This window comes from Nyctereutes procyonoides, unplaced genomic scaffold (genome assembly GCF_905146905.1).
Source record: "Nyctereutes procyonoides isolate TBG_1078 unplaced genomic scaffold, NYPRO_anot_genome, whole genome shotgun sequence".
NCBI classification, from domain to species: domain Eukaryota; kingdom Metazoa; phylum Chordata; class Mammalia; order Carnivora; family Canidae; genus Nyctereutes; species Nyctereutes procyonoides.
The window spans coordinates 56,198,894-56,219,958 of record NW_026575131.1 but is presented as its reverse complement, the minus strand read 5'-3'; the positions used below and the strand labels follow the sequence as shown (position 1 = coordinate 56,219,958).

General features: G+C 59.1%; 1 protein-coding gene across 1 annotated transcript; it reads left to right on the top strand.

The window, feature by feature from the left end:
* On the top strand, positions 1 to 20,272 carry GNA15 (G protein subunit alpha 15). The gene is made up of 7 exons (XM_055344468.1): positions 1 to 548; positions 7,250 to 7,434; positions 11,775 to 11,929; positions 12,535 to 12,663; positions 14,898 to 15,027; positions 16,315 to 16,468; positions 19,384 to 20,272. The coding sequence occupies exons 1-7, from the start codon at positions 404 to 406 to the stop codon at positions 19,608 to 19,610; spliced, it is 1,125 nt and encodes a 374-aa protein (XP_055200443.1). The 5' UTR covers positions 1 to 403; the 3' UTR covers positions 19,611 to 20,272.
* The last annotated feature ends 793 nt before the right edge of the window (positions 20,273 to 21,065 follow it).

The following is a 21,065-nucleotide window of genomic DNA, read 5'->3' as shown; positions in this document are numbered from 1 at the left end:
CAGAATGAGGAAGGAGGGCCCAGCGGGCGCTGCGGGGACGGGGACAGACGCTGACTGTGGTCGGGGCCTTTCCTCGCCGGCAGCCCGCCCTCCCCGGGGGCACCCACCCTCAACCAGTTTGGCAGGGCCGGGCAGGTCTGCAGATGGGCGGGGAGCCCTGAGCCTCCACACCTTCTCGGGCTCCTCCTCTGCCCCCCACCCGCCTGAGCCGGGCACTCAGGCCTCGTAGAGCTGGGCCCCCGGTGCCCGAGGCCGGGACGTCAGGGGTCCCTGGGGTGACCCCCCAAGGAAAGCCCCCCCCGGCCAGCCCCCCGCGCCGGTGCCAGGAGCCCTCCCCAGGGCCGGCCGGGGTGCCCTCCCGGGGCCGGGGCCATGCCGCCTCGTGCCCGCTGAGGCCCCCACCATGGCCCGCTCGCTGACCCGGCGCTGCTGCCCCTGCTGCCTGACGGACGATGAGAAGGCGGCGGCCCGGATCGACCAGGAGATCAACAGGATCCTCCTGGAGCAGAAGAAGCGGGATCGCGGGGAGCTGAAGCTGTTGCTGCTGGGTGAGTGGGGTCGGCAGGGCGGCGGGGCACAGGGGCCCCGGGCCAGGACGGGGGTGGGGGGGGCTCACCCCTGGCGGGGCCGGGAGAGCTGGAGACCCGCTTCTGGGCGAGAAGACTAAGGCGCAGAGAGCCCCAGGTCTGGTCCCAAGGGGTGGCCCGCGGCCCGGGCCGGCCAGCCGCCTCGCGGGGCATGTGCCAGCGGAGGTGGCCCCGGGGGCGGCAGGCCCAGCCCGCCCTACCAGCTCCGGCTCCGGGATGCGGCTCCTGGGCCTCGCCGGGACTGCGGGTGTGGGGTGCCCTCCCGCCCTCTCCCCTGCCCGCCGCAAGGGCCCCACCGCGGGGAGGGCTCGACCCCCTTCGTCCCGGGGCGGGGCGTTGCCAGTGGGCTCGGGCCGACCGGCCAGTTGATTGACTGACTGACGGATCCATTCATCCATTCACACCCAAGATGTATTGGGTAACTCCTGGGGTCCAGCGGCCAAGGACACGGGCAGTGTCCGGGCCCCCTGGGACCACGTCGTGCCGCGATGCTCAGACGTTAGCCCATAAACCAAAGAGCAGATAAAATAATTTCCTGCAGCAAGAAAAGCGAGCAAGAGAAGAAAACAGGGCGGGAGGGAGGAGCGGCGGGGCCGGCAGACTGTGGGGCTCGAGGCCGTGGCCTCGGAAGCTGCAAGCCGCGTCCCGCACGTGTGTCCACCCCCCCGTCCCCCCCGTCCGCTGCCACCTCGCTCTGCGTGGGACGTGGGATGTCCTGAACCCCGGGCAGGGGTCACTGGGGAAGAGGTCGGGTGTCCCCGAGGCGCGTCTGCGGGCCCCGGGCCAGGAGGCCGGCCGTCTGTGCGGTGGCCTCGTTTTTCCTGGTTTGGGGGGGGGCTGAGGACCCGGTGGGAGGCGGGGGGAGCCCGGAACCCCAGGGTCGCATCTGAGCCCTTCTGACTCGAGCCTTTTATGTAATTCAGGTTTATGTGATTTAGTTTTCCAAGGAAGCCGGCCCGGGGGCCCAGGGGGGCCCAGGGGGGCCCAGACCCCGGCACGTGGCCTCTCACACCCCGGCTCCTGCTGCTTCTCCCACAGTCCTTCAGTGGCCACCTGGCTTCTCTGCTTTTCGGGGAATATTTTGTTTTCCTTAGACGGTGGTGAAGTCATCAATGAAGGCTGTCAGAGCCGGGAAGGTTTTAATTAAGAATTTAATGACTTTAATAGGTGTGTCTGATTTCTTCAGACTCGTTAGGCTATTAGGTTAATAATACGTATGATATACGATGTTTTATTGGCTGCTTTTTAATAATACTGTTAATGAGGGCTAGTTGGGCTTTTTTTTTTTTTAAGATTTCTATTTATTTATTCATGAGAGACACACAGAGAGAGGCAGAGACACAGGCAGAGGGAGAAGCAGGCTCCTTGCGGGGATCCCGGGCCCCGGGGTCACGCCCTGAGCCGGAGGCAGATGGTCACCGCTGAGCCACCCGGGCGTCCCGGGTTATTTCTTCTTGAATGAGTTTTGGCTGTTGGTGCCTTTCAAAGAACGCGCCCATTTTTCGAAGCTGTCAGAGGGCTGGGCATGCAGTTGTATACCACAGCCCCCGTGCCGTCATCTTTTTCAGGCCTTGAGCATTTGGAGTGGTGTCCCCCCCCTGCACCCCTCATTCCATTCCGTCTGCTAGCTTTTTCCCATCCATCAGGCTCAGGGGTTATCAATGTTGGTGATCTTCCCTTGCACACCTCAAGTTCATATGTGCAAACCACAGGGCCTTTGCACTTGCTATTCTCCTGCCGGGAGCTGTCAGCGTCCCTCGAGACAGCATAGGCTCGTGTGTCGCCCCCTGGGAGGAGTCTTCCCGGCCTCGCTGGCTACGAGGGCAGCCCGTCCTTCCCGTTCCTCCACTTGATGCCCTTGATCTTTCTTCAGCGCACTCACTCACCGACACGCTCTCAGACTTGTTTATTCGTTCTTCATTTTCTGTGTCTCCGGCTGCACAGCAAATAGCACAAAGGTGGGGACCGTGTCTTTCTCCCCAGTTGCTGGGTCCAGGGCATTGGCCCGGGAGTGCGGGGGTGTGACACAGAGCAGAGGCCTAGAGCAAACTTTATACACCAACAAGGCAATGGATGAGCATCCTGTTTCGGGGGTGCCCTCCCCTGGTGCCGCACCGCATCCCCTGGCCCACCCACTCGGTCCCCTGTACCCCGGCCAGGCCCCCATCGGGAGCCCCCTTCTCCTGCCGTGGGGGGGGCTGGTTGTCCACGGCCCCAAGCACTGACCGACCCCGTGGACGGCGCCGTGGACTGTGGTCTTGACCGCCTCCCCCAGCCCCCCAGCCCTGAGGGCGGCCTCCACACCACTCTCCCCTCTCGAAAACAGGAATTGAATCCAAAAGTTATTTTTTCCTGGAGGTGGCTGATCTTTTTGAGGAAGCAGGGTCGGGCCTGCATCTGTCCCCAACAGGAAGCCCTTGGTGTGTTGGGGAGCAAGGAGCATCTGAGGGAAGCCGTTAAAGGAGCCAGCTCTGTCCACCAGCGCCTGTCCCTGGACGGGGACACCGCAGCCCAGTGAGGCGAGGCCATCGGCCCAGGGTCGCACGGTTAGGATCAGAACCCGGGATTCTGGCTCAAGAGTCCGTGTATTTGACCTCCGTGTGCGTGTGCCCCCGGAGAGGAAAGCCCCGGCTCCCCAAGGACAAATGGGGAAACTGAGATCCAGGGAGGGGATGGACCATGGGATTGGTCTGGGGTCGCCAGCCTGAGCTGCCTGTCCCCCCAGCCCCCCGGGCCAGCTCCCTGTGCCCCCTGAGGCTAAGTTCTTGGAATGTCCGAGGTGCCTGGGCTGCATCCTCCAGGGAAGGAGCCGCATGGGTGTCTCGTGATGCTCGGGGTTGGCACGGCCCCTCCTGGCATCTGTGAGGTTCCAGTTCCTCATCCATCCCCAGAAGGAAGCAGTCACTTCCCTTCTGGCCCTGGCCGGTGGGAAGAGCTCTCCCCGCAGCCCCCAGCCCCGGGGGGGGGGGTCACGTTCCCGCAGGGGACCCGGAGCCTGGGGCTGGAGACGGTCCACAGCCCTTGGTGGCCTCAGGACGGTCATGGGCTGCTGGCGGGGGGGTGGGGGGTTCCACCCTCAGACATCAGGTTGTGACCCATGCGCGAGGCACACAATCCATATTGTGGGGGTGACCCAGACTTATTTTTATTTTATTTATTTGAGAGAGAGAGAGAGAGAGAGAGAACACAAGTTGGGGGGAAGAGGGAGAAGCAGACTCCATCCTGAGCAGGGTGCCTGACGCGGGGCTCGATCCCAGGACCCCGGGATCATGACTTGATGCTCAACCCACTGAGTGACCCAGGCGCCCCGGGACCGGGATTTTTTTTTCCCTTTCTTGAAACAGAAGAGAAGAAAATTGAGGGAACTGTTGCCCTGTGAGGCCTCTGACTGCCCTCCACACTCCCGGGGGAGCCCCGAGGCCCGGAGGTCAGAGGGCGCAGTCCCCGGGGCTGGCCTGAGTGCACCCCCGCCCCCGGCGGACCCCCGCCAGCTGCCCGGCTTCCAAGTGTCCGCAGACGGACGTTGTCTGATGCCCTGGAGACGCCCCACCGGCGGGGCGGGGGGGCTCCTGCTTCCCCGCTAGCTGTGTGCCCCTGGGAAAACCGCCTCACCTCTCTGGTCCTCGGGGTCTCCTGGTGAACCAGAGGGCATGTCTGTGCGGACTGACCGAGGACAGGCACGGAGTATCGTGGCCCCGGGCCCGGCGGACGCCAAGAGTTAAGCCATGCTCCCTGGGATTACTGTTATGGGGAACTTTCTGGTGTCGTCCTTAACACCCACGAGCTCTGGCCTCAGGCGGAACGAGGTCTGAGTCCCAGCTCGGCCGCTTGCCAGCTGCACGGCCCACGGCGATCCCATCAGCCAGTCTGGGACTCAGTTTCCCCACAAGAAGAGTGAGCCAGGAGCCGTCGGTCCGTCAGGTGAGGCTCTGGAAGATGGTGCGTGTTGGGCTCGGGGAGCCGGGGGCCGGAGAGCTGTGCCTTGATGCCTGATGTTCGCATGTTCGCGGCGGGGACATTCGCTGGGCCGGAGGCGTCCCTCCCGGAACCCGAGACATTCCGCAATGTGGGGCACACGCGGCTTCACGTTGCGGAGTTTCAGGCCGTGGACCGTGGCGTGGGCGTCCAGGGGCCACTTCTTATGTTGGAACGATTCTAGAAGGACAGGAAAGTGGCAAAGGTGGTAGAGGGAGCCTCTGCTCCTGAACGGCCTCCCCTCGCGTTCGCATCTCGGGTACCGCACACGTTTGTCACCTCTGAGAGATGCACGCGGACGCCGCTCGGGCCCGGGTGGGGCTGGTTTACGCCGCGGCCCTTTTTCTGCTCCGGATCCCACTCGGCGTCTCACGCGCACCTGACGCCGGGAGGTTTCTCCCCCTTCTCCACTCTTCCTCCGCCCCCCGCCCCGCCAGACGAGCAGGTGTCTATGTTCACAATTGACACAGTGACGCGGTGCGTAACGACAGCTACGACTTGCGTGCTCTGTAGTCCTATAGTTAACGCACACATTCTCGTCGTTTCCCTGAACGGTTTGCAAGTATGTTGCAGACCTGACACCTTTTGCCCCTAAATACTTGGTGGGTTTGAGCCCACCCCGAAGCGGGGCGCCCCAGGACGGGGCCAAGAGCAGGTGAGGAGTTCCTGGCCCGCACCCCTGACCCGCAGCCCGAACGCTCGCCCCGTTTCCCCGCTAATGTCCCTCGGGGCTAGAGCTTGAGGTCTAGCGTACTTAACGAAGACCCGGTGTCACCCCGGCCTGCCCTTGTTGCCCTCAGATGTGTAGGGACAGGGAGCCCGGGGTGGGGGGTGACGCAAGACGGCACCTGCTCGTCTCCCCGCTGCCCACACTCCCCATGCTCTACCTCCCTCTGCCCCCTCTGCCCCATTTCCTCTTTCTGTGCTCCAGTCAGGCCACCCCTTCCTTTGCTGCTGCTTCCCTGTTCCTCCTCCCAGCCCGTCAGCCTGTCCCTGGAAGGACCCCATGCCAGGGCCCCCAGGAGGAGCCGGGCAGCACGGGCGGGGAGGTGCTGGAGGAGCCAGGAGGGAAGACGGAGGCACCAGAGAGGGAGGCTGCGGGGCTCAGCCTCGGCTCTGGGCTTCCAGCCCCGAGGCCGGAACACCCAGTGTCGAACATCCAGGTGTGACTGCGGCAAGTCCAGGGCTGGCTTCCGGGGCAGGGAGGGAGGACCTGGGCAGGCCCGCGGCGCCCCGGGCTCAGGAGGGCCTCGTCTTGCACTTGGCCCCGTAAATCATGTCCACTGGTCCCCACTTGTTGAGTCGCCTCCCAGATTCTCTTGAATGGCCCCTTCTCTCCACCTGGGTCCAACCCCCACTGAGCTAGACCTCCACCCCGGCCCCCGTGCTCCGGCCCACGCGCACCACAGTCTGTCTTCACTACAGCAGCCACCCGAGGACACCTGTGAGGATGCGCGGCAGGTGTTCCACTCCCCCCTCCCACTTTCCAGGGCTCCCTCCTCTCGGGAGTAAAAGTCCAAGTCCTCTCTGCACTCCCCGAGGCCCTACGCACCTGCCCCGTCCCCTCCCTGTCCTCCCTCTCTCTCCCTCACCCACTCTCCTCCAGCCATACAGGCCTCCTCGCTGCTCCTCCAACACGCCAGGCCTGCTTCTGCCCCAGGACCCTTGCACGGGCTGTGCCCTCTGCATGATGTGCCCTTCCTCCAACCTTCCCAGCCTTTGGATCTCAACTCCACAAGTCACCTCCACGGAGAAGCCGCCCCTGACATTCAGCTAAACACTATTTATCCTATCGTCTCTCCTTTGTAAAAGTTTCTCTACTTGAAAGTATAAGAGCAAATAATAATAACAGCAGTTCTAACTACAGTCAATGCTACCACTCCTGACGATAGCGCGAGCGCTGCAGGCATGCTGTGACTCTTCCTGTACAAGCAGATAGTAAATATTTTCAGCCCTGGGGCCCAGATGGTCTCTGTCTGGCTGCTCGACTCTGCTGTGGTGGTGAGGAAACAGTCGTAGACAATTCGTACACATGTGGAGGTGACTGTGTGCCAATAAAACTTTATTTATAGACACCGAAACATGAATTTTGTATCATTTCAACATGTGACAAAATAGTTTTTTTTAATTCCTTTCAATCGTTTAAAAATGTGAAAACCACAACCATAAAAAGTGTTAGAGACACGGGGCGACTGGGTGGCTCAGTGGTTGAGCATCTGCTTTCGGCTCAGGGTGTGACCCCGGGGTCCCGGGATCGAGTCCCACATCGGGTTCCCCACAGGGGAACTGCTTCACCCTCTGCCTGTGCCTGTGTCTCTGCCTCTCTCTGTGTCTCTCATGAGTAAATAAATAAAATGTAAAAAGCCACCAGTCTTAGAGACGTAAAAGCCATCCTACAAACTGTAAACTTGCTGGCCGTGCAGGGACAGGTGGCCAGCTGGAAGGCCCCTCGGGCCATGGTTTGCTGACCCCTCCTGGGAGCACCTGACAGTGAACTCCTTTACCATCAGGTGGAGCCAGCGGGCAGAGTCTGTTGTGAACCACATCTTACAGCTGGGGAAACTGAGGCCCAGAAGGTGAAGGCACTCGCCCAGGGTTGCAGAGTGCGGCCTTGGCCGAGCCAGGGTTTGAGCCCTGGGGGGCGGGGGTGGGGACCCCGGGGCTGAGCTGGTGGTGTGCCTCCCCAGGGCCTGGCGAGAGCGGCAAGAGCACGTTCATCAAGCAGATGCGGATCATCCACGGGGCGGGCTACTCGGAGGAGGACCGCAAGGGCTTCCGGCCCCTCGTCTACCAGAACATCTTCGTCTCCATGCGGGCCATGATCGAGGCCATGGAGCGGCTGCAGATCCCCTTCAGCAGGCCTGAGAGCAGCGTGAGCATCCTGGGGCCTCCCCTCCTGGGCTCCAAGCTGGGTGGGGTCTTGGGCTTCAGGGTGGGACGTGTCCCTTCGGACCCCAAACCCCGGCTGTGTCCACTAGGGCCCCCAGGGGCAGGATGTGCGTCCTCCCCCATAGTCCAGCACTTGTCCCCTCAGATCCTCCCAGGTCAGGACCGTGTCCCCTCAGACCCTGCAGGCAGCACCTGGGGCTGGGCCGTATTTGGGGTCCCCAGGGCTTGTTTGTACAGCCCAGGAGTTTCCTGGGGGTGTTCTGTGCGTCCAGGCAGCTTGGCGTCCCCCATGTATCCCTGTGGACCTGTGGCTCCGTCACCTCTCCCTGGGCCCCAGCTCCCGGGGGGAGTCTTGAGCCACCCCGTTTGGCTGTGGAAACGTCCACACTGCCGACTCTGACACAGTCCTGCCCTGGGGTGGGGGTGCAGCCATGCGGCAGCCGGCACATCACCTTCCAGGGAAGTTGACTCGGGAACGCTCTGTGCCATCTGCCCCCGTAACCGTCTCGGTGGACGGTGCGCGGTGGCCGGCCCGGTGGCCTGTGCAACGCGCTCATCCTGCGTAACTACGACGTCGTGCCCCGCCGGTGGCCCCCGAGTCCCCTCCGCCAGCCCCACTCTGCTCCTCGGCCGTGGGTTTGCCTTTTCTCGATGTCATGCGGAGCGGGACCGTCCTTGCCTCGCTTATTTCTGTTACCACGACGTCCGCGGGGCCACACGCGCCGTTACCGAGCAGAATCCCGTCCTCTTCCACGGCTTGTGCTCGCGCCATCCGTCTGGCGACGCTCAGGGCCGCGGGCCACCAGGACCTCTCCAAGATCCTCATCTCCGCCTGCGGGTCAGACCCCCAGAAGCACTCGCTGGACCCCAGGGCAGACGGGTTTCAGGGTTTTCGAGGAAGCTCCGGGCTGTTTCCCACGGCCGCCGGGGCGCAAGCGTTCCAGTTTGTCCACACCGCTCGTCTTTTCTTTGGGTTTTATAATAGCCGTTGTGACAGGCGTCAGCTGACATCACCTTTCTCAGATCAGGAGGCTTCTGAGTTTGAATCTGGGCCAGTCCCGAGCTTCAGGAGATCCTCACGGGGCTCGTGGTGAGAACTCGATAAATTAAAGGAGCCGAAAGCTCTCAGCACGGGGCCTGAAGGGGGTAGGGGGCGGTGAGCATCAGTGGATGGGATGACTTTAACCCCCAGGAAACCCCTCCGGCTGGGGGCCGTCATCCCCACCTCCCAGACGAGAAGCAAGAGGAGAGGGGACACTTAGCTTGATATTCACAGTCCCCATGTGGAAGACTCAAGATAAGCACCTGCTGGCCCTGTCACCACCTTCCGTTACACCGCCTTTCCTTACAAAGTAACGTAGTTGTTTGTTTTTTTTTTTTTTTATTGGGACATAACACGCGAGCCAAAGAAGCCAGGTGGCGGGCTCAGTGAATCATCACAGAGCAAACACGTGGGTAACCACTGCCTGGAGACAAGAAGCAGAACATGAGGCCCCTTCCCGAAATCACTACCACCCTCCGGCCCAGGCCTAACCACTAGCCCATCTCCCATCAGCACGTTGCCTAGTTTTTGAACTTCCCCTACGTGGAATGACACGGAATTTTGTGCCACGTGTGGCCTGTGGCACTGCACGGTTGATCTGTGGCCCTTCCGTGTTTGGAGGCACAGTGGCGGTTGGTTCATCTCCGCCATGAGCCATTTGTGAAAGCCTTTGCATTTCCATTGGGTGTCCGCGTAGAGGTGGATGCGGATCATAAAGTGGATTAGATTAGGGGGAGACACCGAACTGTCTCTGAGCAGTTGTACCAGTCCACGCTCCCGCCAGCAGCGCACACGCATGCGCAAAGACTTCCACCTGCCGCACGTCCTCACCTGCACGTGGTGCCGTCACCTTGGTGTAGCCATTCTGGAGGGTTCTTGGTAGTGTTTTTACTGTGGTTGTGATTTGCACCGCCCTGATTAATGGGGAGGTTGCACACCTTTCCATATGTTTGTTGGGAACTCGGATGTTCCATTTGGCGAGGCGACTGTTCACATCTTCTGCCCATTTTTGCTTTTGGTTTTGGCCTTTGCCCATCAAAAAAGAAGTACTTTCCTTTTTGTTTCTTCTTCTTCTTACAGATCTGTGGCATAATAAATTTTATTTATTTATTCATTCATGAGAGACACAGAGAGAGAGGGGCAGAGACACAGGCAGAGGGAGAAGCAGGCTCCATGCAGGGAGCCTGACATGGGACTCGGTCCCAGGTCTCCAGGATCATGCCCTGGGCTAAAGGAAGCACTAAACCGCTGAGCCACCGGGGCTGCCCAAGAGATGGTTTTCCACCCCAAGGTCATGATGAAACTCTCTGCTGCCATCTTTTATTTATTTATTTATTAAGATTTTATTTATCTATTCCTGAGAGACACAGAGAGAGGCAGAGACACAGGCAGAGGGAGAAGCAGGCCCCACGCAGGGATCCCGATGTGGGACTCGATCCCAGGACCCCGGGGTCACACCCTGAGCCAAAGGCAGACGTTCAACCACTGAGCCACCCAGGTGCCCGCATCGCTGTCTTTTATTCTTTCGTATTTAGACTTACATTCCACCCGGAATTGATTTTTGTGTACGGTGTGAGGCAGGGATTATGTTTCTCTTTCCTTCCCCACCCGCATCTTGCGGGCAGATATTCAGTTGTGCCAGCGCCACTTACGCTTTTCTCACGGTATCAAGGTCTCATCTTGGTGATATCAGGTGTTCAAATGTGCCTGGATCCGCTTAATCCTCCCTGTTCTGTTCCATTGACTAATTTATCCGCCTTTGAGTGAATATTGCTTCATGGTGATGAGTGTAGCTTCCTGGTATCTAGGCTTCGAGCTTGCCAGTGGAAATCCTGCCACTTTATTCTTCTCCAGAATTGTCTTAGCTACTCTGGGCCCTTGTGCATTTCTACATAAAGTTTAGAATTATCTTGTCAGTGTTTACACACACACACACACACACACACACACACACCCTTTCACACCTTTCTGGGGTTTTGGTAGAATTGCGTGGAATCTGTGGATTGCTTTGGGCAGAATGGGCAGCGGAAAAAGATGCTCTTTCAATCCATGAACATGGCATAGCCCTCCAATTATTTAGATCCTTAAAATCTTTCCTTAGTGATGTTTTCTACATTTCAGTGTAGAGAGCTTTCACGTCTGTTGCTGGATTTATCCCTAGGTATTTGATATCTTTTGGTGCTACCATAAATGGGATTTAAATTTTATTTTATTTTTTTTAAAGATTTTATTTATTTATTCATGATAGTCACACAGAGAGAGACAGAGTGGCAGAGACACAGGCAGAGGGAGAAACAGGCTCCATGCACCGGGAGCCCGACGTGGGACTCGATCCCGGGTCTCCAGGATCGCGCCCTGGGCCAAAGGCAGGCGCCAAACTGCTGCACCACCCAGGGATCCCTGGGATTTAAATTTTAAAAAATTTGCATGGTCAGTGGTGAATATATGGCCACCCGTTTGATTTGTGTTAATTGATCTTGCATGCGGGGACCTTGCTAAGTTATATGTTCTTCTGATAGCTCATCTCTAGACGGTTTTGGATCTTCTACACGTAGTCGTGTTGCCTGTGAATAACAGTGTAACGTATTCGTTTCCAAACCTGACACCTTTCGTTCCCTCTCCCTGTTGTATGGCACTGGGGAGGACCTCAATGCAGCATGAATTAGAGCTCTGGGACATCTTTGTCATACTCCCAGCCTCGGAGGGACACACAAGTCCACATAAGCACACATGCATGTGCCCAGATGCGCGCACCACATACACGCACAGATTCACAGGTGTATGCAAGCCCACCTGCACACATACCCGCATGCATGCACACAGCGGTGCACACACGTGCCTGTGCACAGGCCAACCCAGGAGTCTGAGCAGCAGTGAGGTGTTCCTGCTGGAAAGAAAGGAGGACAGAGGAGCAGAGGTTTCTGCGAGGAAGAGGACACATGAGGGGCCACTCGGTGGGCGGCTGAGGCTGCACGTGCCTCTACTTCCCCGAGAGACCCGGCCACCTGGGTCATGGCACTAAGTCTCTAATGGGGACACCTGCGGCGACTTGCCCCATACGCATCAAAGAACCAGAACTGTCATCCCTGCACATGTGTCCTCTGCTGCCCTTCTGCCCTCCATCTGCAGACAATCACGTCGGTGAAGGAAGGAGTGGAGCGGAGGGCGGGAGCGGGAAGGGCAGCGGGCAGTGGACGCGGAGACAGGTGGTGGCTCGCAGGGCTGTGCGCAGGGTGCCGGCCCCACAGGCCGCCCTGACTCGCCCGTCCGTCCCTCCCCAGCACCATGCCAGTCTGGTCATGAGCCAGGACCCCTACAAGGTGACCACTTTTGAGAAGCGCTATGCCGTGGCCATGCAGTGGCTGTGGAGGGATGCCGGCATCCGGGCCTGCTACGAGCGCCGCCGGGAGTTCCACCTGCTTGACTCGGCCGTGTAGTGAGTCTGGGGTCTGCGGGCAGCGGGTGCAGGGTGTGGGGCACAGCGGAGACGCCCCCAGGGATGAACTCCCAGGAGGATGGTGCCCAAGCTGGTTGGCTGCTATGGTGGGACACGCTGTGGGGTGGGCTGGCTGTAGATGGTCTTGCTCCAGGGTGATGATGTCATTCCTGCGGGGATGCAGCTCTTGGGGTGACGCTGTTCCAACAGTGACATCATTCCGGGGGTGACACTGGTCATCATCACACAGTGACGCCGTCCTGAGTACGATGCTGCGCATCTAGGCTGATTTGGCAGTTGGGAGCCTACTCCCAGGCCATCACTTTTCTTGGGACAGCACCACCCCTGGGGTGACAGCTCCCTGAAGGTGACACCCCTCCCCAGCGACACTGTCCTTGAGGTCATACTGCTCCGAGGGGGAAACCGCTTCTCCTCGATGCTCCCACAGCCTCAGGGTGATATTTCCGGGCCACCTGCAGACCCACAGATCCTGGGCCCTCCCCAGGAGCTCCCCTCCCTGAGCAGGCACCTCATTGGGCTTGGGGGGGGGTCTGAGAAACAAACTAAGGCTGCAAGACCGGGCCTCAGGGCTCCTCACTCCACAGCTACCTGTCCCACCTGGAGCGTATCACCGAGGAGGGCTACGTACCCACAGCACAGGACGTGCTCCGGAGCCGCATGCCTACCACTGGCATCAATGAGTACTGCTTCTCTGTGCAGAAGACCAACCTGCGGTGAGCTCACAGCCTGGGGGGTGGGGGGGGAAGCTTCCTATAGGAGGGGCAAAGGCCCTGAGGCCCTGAAGGGTGAGTAGGAGTTTCCTAGTCACAGTCCTCAAGGGGCTTCCAGGCCACAGGGGGCAGAGCTGGATCTAGGCACCTTCAGCCCCCTCGAAGGGGGGCAACCAGAGCTCCAGGGGTGCAGGTCTATGGAGAGGACATCGATATTAGGGCATTGAAGGATGAGTAGGCGTTCACTAGGAGGACTCTTGAAGGGCTGCTGGGCAGGAGGAGACAGAGACTGTGTGGTCAGTGATAGTCCAGAGGGATGGGCTCAGGGCTGGGGAAGCTCAGAGGGTGACCCCCTTGAGGGCGTGAGGCTGGGGGTCAGGAGACTCAAGAGGAGGCAGGAGCCACGATTCAGGCAGGAAGGGTTGGTAGGGGCCATGGCAGTGGTCATGGGGATGGTGCAAAAATCGTTTTGGTGTAGAATGGGCAAGACTAGATGCGTGTAAGGATCTGAGAATCAAGGGAATGGGGTACACGTTGGGCCACAGTGGCGGCGGCAGCGTGGAGGTATCTGATTAGACAATGAAGTCGTTTGGGACACTGCAGTCTTTGGGGTCCAGGGCATCTCAGAGGTAGCTGGACACACAGAGGCCTGAGCTGGAAGGCAGAGGTGTGAGTGGCCAGCGCAGTGAGGGGTCGTCCAGGCAGAATGAGGGCCAGTGTCAAAGGCTAAGGCGAGGTCAGGAAGAGTTCACTGAGAGCAGTGACTTCTGGGGTTGGTGATCAGAGGCTCATCGGTGACCTCTGCAAGCTCTGTGTCTGTGAGCTGATGGCAGGGAGCTGTGGAGGGTGCAGGGTGCAACACGGGTGTGTTCACTTCACCCTACTGTGTCCCATGCTTCCCTGGATTGACCCCCCAAACATGCTCCTCTGGCCTTTTCCTGATGAGAATGGTTCATAATTTTCTGTTTGGCATCAGTCTCCCCTGATGGAGAGCCCCCCAAGGCTAGGGGATGAGTTTGATTCTCCTGCTTTCCTAGTGATGATCAGCTCAAGATCAGAGGGGAAGTTGGTGAATGTGAGAGGATGACTGGGAAGATGGAAGGATGAACAAATGGATGGAGAGATGGGTGTATGTACGGAGGGTGTGTGGACGGATGGGTGAATGGATGGATGCATGGGGGGTAGGTGGGTGGGTAGATGGATGGACAGATAGATGGGTGGATGGGTGAGTAGATGGGCAGGTGGATGGATGGATGGGTGGGTGGACGGATGGATACATGTGTGATGAATGGATTAGTGGGTGGGCGGGTGGATGGATAAGTGGGTGGATGAACTGATCAAAGTTTAGGAATGAAGGTAGAGGTTGGAGAAGCTCACAGGAAAGGCTGGGCTAAGGCACTGATTTTCAGGTGGGAGCCTTGAGTGTGTTCTTAGGCCTAATCCAGGGAGCGAGGGCTCAGAGGAAGCTGGGACTAGGAGAGTGGAGGCTGGCAAGGAGCCTCCCCACATCTGTCTCAGTCTCCAGAGCCTCACTGTCAGCTACTGCCCGGCCCGTTCTGCTCTGGGGTTTCAGGGAGTCTGCACCAGCGGGGTGGGGCTCAGGGATCGGGAGCCACAGGGCACCAGCCTTGGTTTCCCATCCATACAAAGGGGCAAGTCTCTTCTTGCTCTGGGGCTCCTGGCATTTCCTGTCGGCTGCCTGGGTAACAGTCCCATCCCCGGGGAGATGATGCAAGCCTTGTTATCAGTGACCCACATTTCTTAGAGAGAACAGGAAGACGTGAGGGCTCCGGCTTTTGTTGCGGTGTGTGGAGGTGGAGGCTGGGCCCTCGCCCTGGGCCACACGCAGAGGGGATGGTGTCCGCTGGTCAGAACAATGCGCATGTCACGGGTGGGGAAACTGAGTTCTGGACATGTTCTGCAGTTTGCCCCAGGTCACCGGGCCAGAACCAGGGCAGACCCCGGGTGTGTCTGACCTGCTGTCCTCCGCGGGGTGCAAATCAGGCAGCCCAGTCCAGAGGCTCACCAAGGTCTCCCCTCCCGTGCCTCAGTTTCTTCATGGGCCGAACAGTAACGCCTGCCTCAAGGGGTGAAATGTGGTAACACAGCAGAGGCATTGGCCCAGAGGCTGGCAATGATTATATATTGATCTCGACATGCCCCAGGGTGCCCGGGGTCTGGGGTGCCACGGCAGGGGGCCCTGGCTAGGTCTGACGGGGTGATTCCCGAATCGGCAGGATCGTGGACGTCGGGGGCCAGAAGTCAGAACGCAAGAAGTGGATCCACTGCTTCGAGAACGTGATTGCCCTCATCTACCTGGCCTCGCTGAGCGAATACGACCAGTGTCTGGAGGAGAATAACCAGGAGGTGAGGGCCACCGCGGGGACAGGGGCGCCGCCTCCTCCTGGCCCGGGCCGCGGCTGAGCAGGGAACCCACTGCCACTGTTGAGCGGGCCTGTGTGTGTCTGGCGTGGCTTTCAGCTCCGCTCTGCACCCTTCCGTGGCCAGAGCACAGAGTCCCCAGACCCAGATCCACAAGCAGTGTGTGGCCAGGACCCTGGACTCTCTCTCTAAGGGACACTCAAGCCCCCGAGACAGGGCCCCCAGGAAGCACAGTGCAGTTGGCCCGGGAAAATGGGTCATGCCCCGGGGATAGTGGCCTGCTTTTATTCGGAAAGGCCGCGCATCGCTCTTTTGTGAACTCTTCTCCCGATTAAGACCCGGATCACTTCAGACCTTTGCGCTTTTAGGGTGTGAAGCTTTACACGCACAGTCTGAGGGTCCAGGGGTCAGATGCTATAATTTTGACTTTCAGACCAAATGAAACAATGAGTTTGAGGTCATGCCGCCACAGATGTTGCTCGAATGCAGCCGCATGCGATGTCCTAGTTTGCTGGGGGCTGTCGTGATAAAGGACGACAGCCTGGGGGCAGGAGCCACAGAGACGCCCCCTCTCCCAGCCCTGGAGGCCACACGCCGGGAGCAGCCAGGCTCCTTCCTCCCCAGTTCGTGAGGGAGACTCTGTCCCTAGCTCCCCTTGCTTCGGGGTCCCTTGGCCTGTACACTCGTCGCTCCATCTCTGCCTCTGTGGTCACCTGGCCTTACCCCCGTGTATCTGTGTCCAAATGTCCCCTCTTTTTTTTTTTTTAAAGATTTTATTTATTCATGAGAGACACACACAGAGAGAGAGGCAGAGACACAGGCAGAGGGAGAAGCAGGCTCCATGCAGGGAGCCCGAGGTGGGACTCGATCCCGGGTCTCCAGGATCAGACCCTGGGGCGAAGGCGGCGCTACACCGCTGGGCCACCCAGAGATTCCCACCAAATGTCTCCTCTTTAGAAGGGACCCCTGGCAGTGGAGGTGGCAATCTATCTAGCATGACCTCTTCTTACCTCTTTACATCTTCAAAGACCCTATCTTCAGATAAGGTCCCATTCTGAAGTTCCAGAGGGACATGAATTTGTGGGGGACACTAGTCAAACCAGTACAGGCTGCGCCAAAGCACTGGCGCACCCTCTCTGACCTGGCCGGGAATCGGGGGCCCCGAGCCCCTGGACGTTAGGCTGACAGCCCAATGTGGAGACGTGGGGGAGGGCTCCTGTCTGGGCCAAGCTGGCTGTTGGATCAATGACCTGCCCGTTCCCCTCGACCCAGAACCGAATGAAGGAGAGCCTGGCCCTATTTGGCACCATCCTGGAACTGCCCTGGTTCAAAAGCACGTCTGTCATCCTCTTCCTCAACAAAACTGACATCCTGGAGGAGAAGATCCCCACTTCCCACCTGGCTACCTACTTCCCCAGTTTCCAGGGTGAGTGGTTCTAGAACTTTCTGTAGCCTTCACTTCCCAAAAGCAGCTCCCAAGAGAGATGCTGGCCTGGACCCTAGCCCAGCCAGAGCCAGTGGAGTTTCAGATGGGATGGGACAGACCCGAGTTCCAGACCCAAGCTGCGAGTCTCCATGTCCCCCTCTGCAGCGTGGGGGGAAGGTGACAGGCACCATCATTCCTGATGCCGTGGCTGTGAGCAGGGGGCCCTGGAGAGGCAGGTGTAGATCTCTTGCGCGTGGGTCCGCTGTAGGGTTCATTGTCATCAGCCACACCTGGAAGGTGTCAACAGCTATTTCCAGAATCTTCCTAGATTTTTGAGACTTCTTTTTCGACTCTTTCGCAGTCACCTTATCTATATCTAAGATAGCAGATTAGAAAGGAAACCAGTGCCTGACCTTTGGACAAGTCCTTCCAAGGCACGCAGCTCTGTTTTCCTAGACACGGTGACCTCCTTTCATGCAGTGGGTTGTAGCAATAGGTTTGCGTCGAGTCTGGGCAGGTGCACGTGGAGCAGGAGCAGGTTTGGGAGCGAGGCCTCAGCGCAGGCAGCCCGAGGGGCACAGGGCCTGGCCGTCTGGACAGCAGGACTGGAGAGGGGAGGTGGGGGTCTGGTGGGTCCCAGGAAGGGGTGTACTGGCTCGCACTTCCCTGGAAGGCCACTGGGAGGGGCTGGTGGACGTATCCCAGCTGAGCGACACACTGCTCCTGACACTTGGGGCTTGAGGCCTCCATTCGACTTTGCTCACGTTTTTGTGGGGCAGGAACTTGGGAAGGGTGGAGGCGGGTAAGTTCATGTTCCATGTGTGTGGCATCAGCTGAGGTGGCCGGTGGAGATGCACCTCCAAGGTGGCTTCTTCCACTGTGGGTCTGATCCCTCTGCACCTCTCTCTCCCGCCTCCCCCTCCTCCCTCTCTCCTGCTTCTCACTCCCTCCTACTCTACCCCTGCACCCCTCCCTGGCCCCATCTGGTGTCTCCTAATCCACAGCCCCTTCACGAGGCTTGGGCTTCCTCACCTCATGGCTGTTTTGGGGTAGCCAGACTTCACCCCTGGGATGGGGGGAGCCTCAGAAGTCGTGGGTGGTTACAGACGCCTCACTCTACTGGTCAGGCAGGTTGCTCAGGGCAGCTCAGTCAGGAGGAGGCAAGCAGACTCCCCTCTTCATGGCCAAATGCCCCCCACCTACAGCGAGGGGGTGATGGCAGCCGTCCTGGAGACAGCTGGCTTTATTTCCTGGGGGCAGAAAACAAGCAAAGGGTGTCCCCCTCAATTAAGGAGGCCAGAAATCCGAAATCAAGATGTCGGCAGGATTGGTCCTTCCGGAGGCTCTGACTCCTAGCATCTCCCCTAGCCTCTGGTTGGGGCCCCTTGGCTTATAGATACATCTCTCCGACCTGCCTCAGTTGTCACATGGCCTTCTGTGTGTGTTTGTGTCTTTCCTCTTCTTATAAGGACTCCAGTTGTTGGCTACTGGGCCCACCCGAATCCAGTATGACCCCAATTCAAGCCAACTAATTACATCTGCAAAGACCCTATTTCCAAATAAGGTCATACTCTGAGGTTCTGGGTGGACATAAATTTGGGGGGAGTTATTCACTCCCATACACAACAACCACGGTAGCTTGGTGACATAACCATGAGTGTGACCCTTGGCCCTGTCAGGTCTCAGAGCCCATGTGAACCCATCCCAGCCAATCAGATCCAGAAGACTTGGGGGCCTGGGAGACAGATGTGAACTTGTTCCATCATGGGGGACAGCCCTGACTCCCTCCCCAGCTGAGCAGCCTTGGGAATGGGGGCGTGGCCTGGAGATTTGGGGATGGGGATAAAGTTTTGAGGGACTGTTTTCCTTCACATCAAAGGGAACCTTCGTGACTCATCTTTTTCTCCCAGCCACAGGCTGGAGCACTCTGCCAACTTCCGGCTCTTGGTCCTTTCCTCTTCTATACTAAATAATATCTGTGATTATAACGACAGCTCACGCATCTAACACCGTTGGAGGCACCCTAGTGTATGGACTAGTCTAATCCTCACTAAAAAGTCCTGTGGAGTAAAATTCTTTCTTCTCACCACTATAGATGGGGAAACCGAGGCACGGGGAAGTGCAATCACTTGCCAAAGGCCACACTGCCAGTGAGTGGCAGAGGCAGGCTTTGAACCCAGGCTGCCTGGATCAGGAGCCACCACCAGCCTTCCCCACTGAGTATCCTGCCTTTCTGGAAGAATGATAATAACATTCTGATTATTGAGCCCAGAGCCCCCTACATGATTGCACCGAGTCCTCACAACTCTGGGAGGCTTGGGCTGTCAGGATCCCCTTTTTGCAAATGGGCAAACTGAGGCTCACGGCAGTTACATGGACATCATAAGGCAACCCGGCGAGTAGCAGCAGAGTCGGGTCTTGGGCTCCAGAGACAGAGAGAGGGACGGAGATACCGACACAGAAATAGAGACTGAGCGTGTCCACTGCCTCACCAGGGTGGCCATCCCTCCCCTTCCCTTGGCCTCAGTTTACCCATCTGCACCTCTCAGCGAGATCTTTCTCCGCAGCACCAAGTTCCCATCCCGTCAGTTGGAAGCCCAGCCAAGAGAGTTTCTTTCTTTGACGTAGTTCTGCCCAAAGTCTCAGAGCCAAGTCTTATTGGTCCATTCCAGGTCACGTGACCAGCGGAGCTCTTTCTTGAGGCTCCCATTGGCTGGACCTGGCGGTCACGTGACCATCTAGGAAGGCCCAAGATGGCGCCGCCGGCACCGCGGTGCGTGGTCCCTGCGGGCCGCTGCAGCCCCGGGGGCGGCAACGTCTGGAGCAGGGGCTCCAAGGCCCCTCCTGGCCCAGGAGGGACAGTCTCCGCCTGCCCCACGGGCCGCGTGCCCTGACCGCCCCCCCTGCCCCTCCAGGCCCGAGGCAGGACGCGGAGGCAGCCAAGAGGTTCATCCTGGACATGTACACCGGCATGTACGCCAGCTGCGTGGACGGCGCTGACGGGGGCAGGAAGGGCCCGCGCTCCCGGCGCCTCTTCAGCCACTACACGTGCGCCACGGACACGCAGAACATCCGCAAGGTCTTCAAGGACGTGCGGGACTCGGTCCTGGCCCGCTACCTGGACGAGATCAACCTGCTGTGACCCAGGCCGCGCTGCCCCCGGGGCTCAGACCCGCGCGTGGCAGCGGGACCGGCGGGCGGACGGGCCCGGGGAGCCCCGCCACCCCTTGCGCTCAGCCCCATGTCCAGGCGGCGGAAGGCCCGAGTGAGTCGGGGCTTGGAGGCCGGTCGCCCCCCTCCCCCGTGGTCCACCGCCCCGGGACAGCCCGTGGGCTCGCCCTCCCTTGACCCCGTTGACCTCCTCGGAAGGGGAGCACCAGGGCCACTGGGGACGGCGGGGTGGAGGGGTGAGGAGCAGGGGAGGGGACTCGGCCTGCCCTGGGCGGTGCTGGGTGCTCCCCGGGGCAGAGGCCGCGACCTCCCCCGACCCCACGCCGCGGTCGGGGTGCACAGCCCGGGGGCGGGGGGCGTGGTCCTGCAGCCCGAGGGACCGGACTCTGGCGCCCCCTAGCGGGCCGGAGGCGGCACCGCCAGCCTGAGGTCGGGGAAGCCCCGGCGGCAAGAGAGACCTGCAAAACCCTGCGTGTTCTCACCTGTTTACAGAGGAGGGAAACTGAGGCCCACAGGCATTTCCCCCGCTTCCCAGGCTGGGGGCCGGGCGCACTGCATCTTACAACCTTCTGTATTTATTCCCTCCCCGTCTGTGGGGCCCCTTGCAGAACATTAAAGACATGACGGTCTGGAGCCCTGTGATCTGAGGGGCGTCCCGTGTCTCACTGCGCAGCCCCTTCTCAGGTCACCTGTCCCAGGTCGCGTAGCAGCACAGAGAAGGAGGGGGGACATTCGTGTTGTCCACTCACCTGTGCAGGGCGCGTCCTCAGAGCCGTGTGAGGCCCATGCTATTCACCCCAAATTCCAGGAGCCACCCCCTCACCTGGGGTGAAGGTGGAGCTGCAGATGGTGATGGCTCAGGGCCCTCAAGCCAGCCCGCCTCGGTCTTCAGGTGAGGGAACAGGTGCAGGGGAATGCAGGCGTGTGACCGCGGCCCCCGCCTGCGGGAGGGCAGAGCCAAGACACTGATCCCTTCAACACTTTTTGTTTTGTTTTATTTTACTTTTAAAAATATACGCTTTATTTTCCAGAACGGTCCTATTTACGGAAAAATTGTGACGCTAGTACAGAGTTGCCGTATGAAACCGTACCCAGTTTCCCTACTATTAACATCTTCCATTAAGATGGTCCTTTTTTTTTCTTTTTTTGTGGATAATTAATGGACGAAGACTGACTTGTTCCGTGATGAACGGAAGTCTGTTCTTTATCCAGATTTCCTCAATTTTTCCCTAGTGGCCTTTTCCTGTCCAGGACACCAGTCAGGACACCACAGGACATTAGGCTGTCATGTCACTTTAGGTGCTGCTGGGCTGTGGCAATTTCTCAGACTTTCCTCACATTTGGAATTTTAAAGAATTTACTGGCCTCCCGCTGCAGCGATTCATGAATTGGGGAGCATCCAATCTAGTGGATAGATAGAAGCTCC